The sequence below is a fragment of the Octopus sinensis genome, unplaced genomic scaffold, assembly GCF_006345805.1.
Source record: "Octopus sinensis unplaced genomic scaffold, ASM634580v1 Contig18511, whole genome shotgun sequence".
Taxonomy (NCBI): Eukaryota; Metazoa; Mollusca; class Cephalopoda; order Octopoda; family Octopodidae; genus Octopus; species Octopus sinensis.
The window spans coordinates 37501-40690 of record NW_021835901.1 but is presented as its reverse complement, the minus strand read 5'-3'; the positions used below and the strand labels follow the sequence as shown (position 1 = coordinate 40690).

The 3190-nt window shown below is 42.3% G+C and overlaps 1 protein-coding gene across 1 annotated transcript in view; it reads right to left on the bottom strand.

Moving 5' to 3' along the window:
- Window positions 1–1317: 1317 nt before the first annotated feature.
- The window catches only part of LOC118761898, a 6256-nt gene continuing 4383 nt past the window's right edge, over window positions 1318–3190 (bottom strand). The window contains exon 3 of the mRNA XM_036500088.1: window positions 1318–1522. Within this exon, the coding sequence (XP_036355981.1) occupies window positions 1493–1522 (30 nt within the window). The 3' untranslated portion in view covers window positions 1318–1492. The remainder of the gene's footprint in view (window positions 1523–3190) is intronic.

Sequence of the window (3190 nt, the reverse complement as noted above, 5' to 3'; positions counted from 1 at the left end):
AAGGAAATTTTAACACCAACAGAAGAATGAGAAAGAATATGAGGAAAATGATGTGGAAGATGCAAGTAAGTTTGGATAAGGAATCTGGAGCAAAAGAAGTTCAACATAAGCAGACTTGTGATGGAGATTTAAAAGTGATACGGATGAGGGAGCGATGCACGAAAATTAGAAGCACTCTGTCGGTTACGACGATGAGGGTTCCGGTTGATCCGAATCAACGGAACAGAATGCTCGTGAAATTAACGTGTAAGTGGCTGAGCACTCCACAGACACGTCCACCCTTAACGTAGTTCTCGGGGATATTCAGCGTGACACAGAGAGTGACAAGGCCGGCCCTTTGAAGTACAGGTACAACAGAAACAAGAAGTGGAAGCACTCCGCCGGTTCCGACGACGAGGGTTCCGGTTGATCCGAATCAACGGAACAGCCTGCTCGTGAAATTAACGTGTAAGTGGCTGAGCACTCCACAGACACGTCCACCCTTAACGTAGTTCTCGGGGATATTCAGCGTGACACAGAGAGTGACAAGGCCAGCCCTTTGAAGTACAGGTACAACAGAAACAGGAAATAAGAGTGAGAGAAAGTTGTGGTGAAAGAGTACAGCAGGGATCACCACCATCCCCTGCCGGAGCCTCTTGGAGCTTTTTTAGGTGTTTTCACTCAATAAACACTCACAACGCCCGGTCTGGGAATCGAAACCGCGATCCTATGACCGCGAGTCCGCTGCCCTAACCCCTGGGCCATTGCGCCTCCACACACGAAAATACGAATATTGCAGATAAGGAAAAAAGGCGGTGAGCTGGCAGAATCGTTAGCAGTTCGGGAAAAATGCTTACTGGCATTTCGTCCGTCTTTGCGTTCTGAGTTCGATCTCCGCCGAAGTCGACGTTACCTTTCAATCTTTCGGGGTCAGTAAAATAAGTACTAGTTGAGTACCGGGGTGGATGTAATCGGCCTATCCCCACACTAAAATATTGGTGTCCTCTTACTAGAATTTGAAACAGATAGGCGGAGGAGTGGCTGGGTGGTAAGTAGCTTACTTACCAACCACATGGTTCCGGGTTCAGTCCCACTGCGTGGCACCTTGGGCAAGTGTCTTCTACTATAGCCTCGGGCCGACCAAAGCTTTGTGAGTGGATTTGGTAGACGGAAACTGAAAGAAGCCCGTCGTATATATGTCGACCTGCAGAAAAGTGCGTTCCTTTATTCTACAAGAATCCAAAGACAGATTCTTGAAATGTGAAGAGATTTGTTGACCAAGGTTAAACAGTGAAAACAAAATGGCCAGTACCAAGAGTGTTAATTACATAAGCCATTGCAATATCGACAGAAAAAGGTAAAAATAAAATCTTCCCAAAAGATGGCAGATTGACCAAAATGGAGATTGTTTATTAAATGGAGAGAAATTTGAAATGTCAAAAATTCCTTACCTTTTCAATAGGCAATTTGTCCCAGTATAAATAAATAAGATTTCTTGTGAATGAGTTTTCGCTTACCTCAAATACTTTCTGCCAGCCTTTACCTGCATATACAATAAAAGTAAATAATTTAGACCTAAATGTACATACAAGATGTTAAACCGTAAACGGCAGGAAAGGGTCACATGAATGTGTGTGAGAGAAGGGGCCAAACGAAAAAATGTCCCTTTTCTTTTTCAAGGTAATATTTATACTTACTTTCACTTTCATTTAGTGCAAATACTAAAATAATTGTTAGGCAAAGGAGTGGCTGTGTGGTAAGTAGCTTGCTTAGTATATTCGTGGTGGAGTGATTGTGTAGCGGACTGGATTATGGTTGTATTAGTTAGTTAATTTTTTGGCTCAAAAAGCAAAGAGCAAGGCCATGTAGGGGGACATGGAGTTATGTACAGGGTGGTGTTCATGTAAAGAGTTCAGGCCACTTGAGGTCAAGAGAGACTTTGAACCAAGCGGACGTCGGCATCTTCACTATCTCGTCTAGCAGCTTATTCCACAGATCCGCAACCCGGACGGAGAAAGCCCCTCTCCTTCGATTGAGATGAAATCGTCGCAGATAGAGCTTTTCGGAGTGACCCCGCAGCCGACGCTCTGGCGCAGGAGTGAAGAACAGCTCTTTCGAGAGGTTACACTTTCCGCTTATGATGTTGTTATATTGTCTATGGTTGATGTGGTTTGGGTTAAATTTATTTTTAATATTGTAATGTGGGTGGAAGGAGAAGTGATGTTGTATAGTTAGGTTGTGTCTAGTTGAATGATTGAAGTAACCATATTGAGGATTAAGTCTCGGGGTTAAATTCTTCCATTGATTGTGAGATGATGGGGGTAGATTGGTAGGTATTACTTTTTTTTATATATATTATATATATAAATATATATATGCATATATATATATGTATGTATATATATATATATGTATATATATATATATGTATATATAGTTGGGTACAGAAATTCAGGGTGAGTACTTGATAATTGTAAGCACCTGTATATACCGTTTGGTGGTGTAGGTGGTGGAGTATATTAATCAAATAAAACATGATGCCAAGGATTCAGCGGTACATATGTTTCGGGCCTTTATTAGACGGATTTATAACAATGCATAATGTGTGTCTATGGTCTTTTTCAGCCGCGCACAATACTACCCCAAGGACATGTATTACATCAAAAATTCTACGTTGGGGATGCAAATCCTCTCATTCGCGTACGACATAATGCGCAACAGCATAAAAATGAAGCGTCCATCTCGTCTTCTCTCAATGTAGAATGAGGAAGTTTGGATGTGAGGTAATATAAATAAATGAATAAATAAATATATAAAGACTCCGTCGGTTACGACGACGAGGGTCCCAGCTGATCCGTCAACGGGAACAGCCTGCTCGTGAAATAACGTGCAAATGGCTGAGCATTCCACAGACACGTGTACCCTTAACGTAGTTCTCGGGGATAATCAGCGTGACACAGAGAGTGACAAGGCTGACCCTTTGAAGTACAAGTACAACTCATTTTTGCCAGCTGAGTGGACTGGAGCAACGTGAAATGAAGTGTCTTGTCAAGGACACAACGAGGTCGCCGGGAATCGAACTCACAACCTTACGATCATGAGCCGAATGCCCTAACCACTAAGCCACGCGCCCTTATAAATAGATATATACATATATAAATACAGACAGACGTGAAGTAACCTGGTAATAAGAGTAAATAGGGATAAAGAT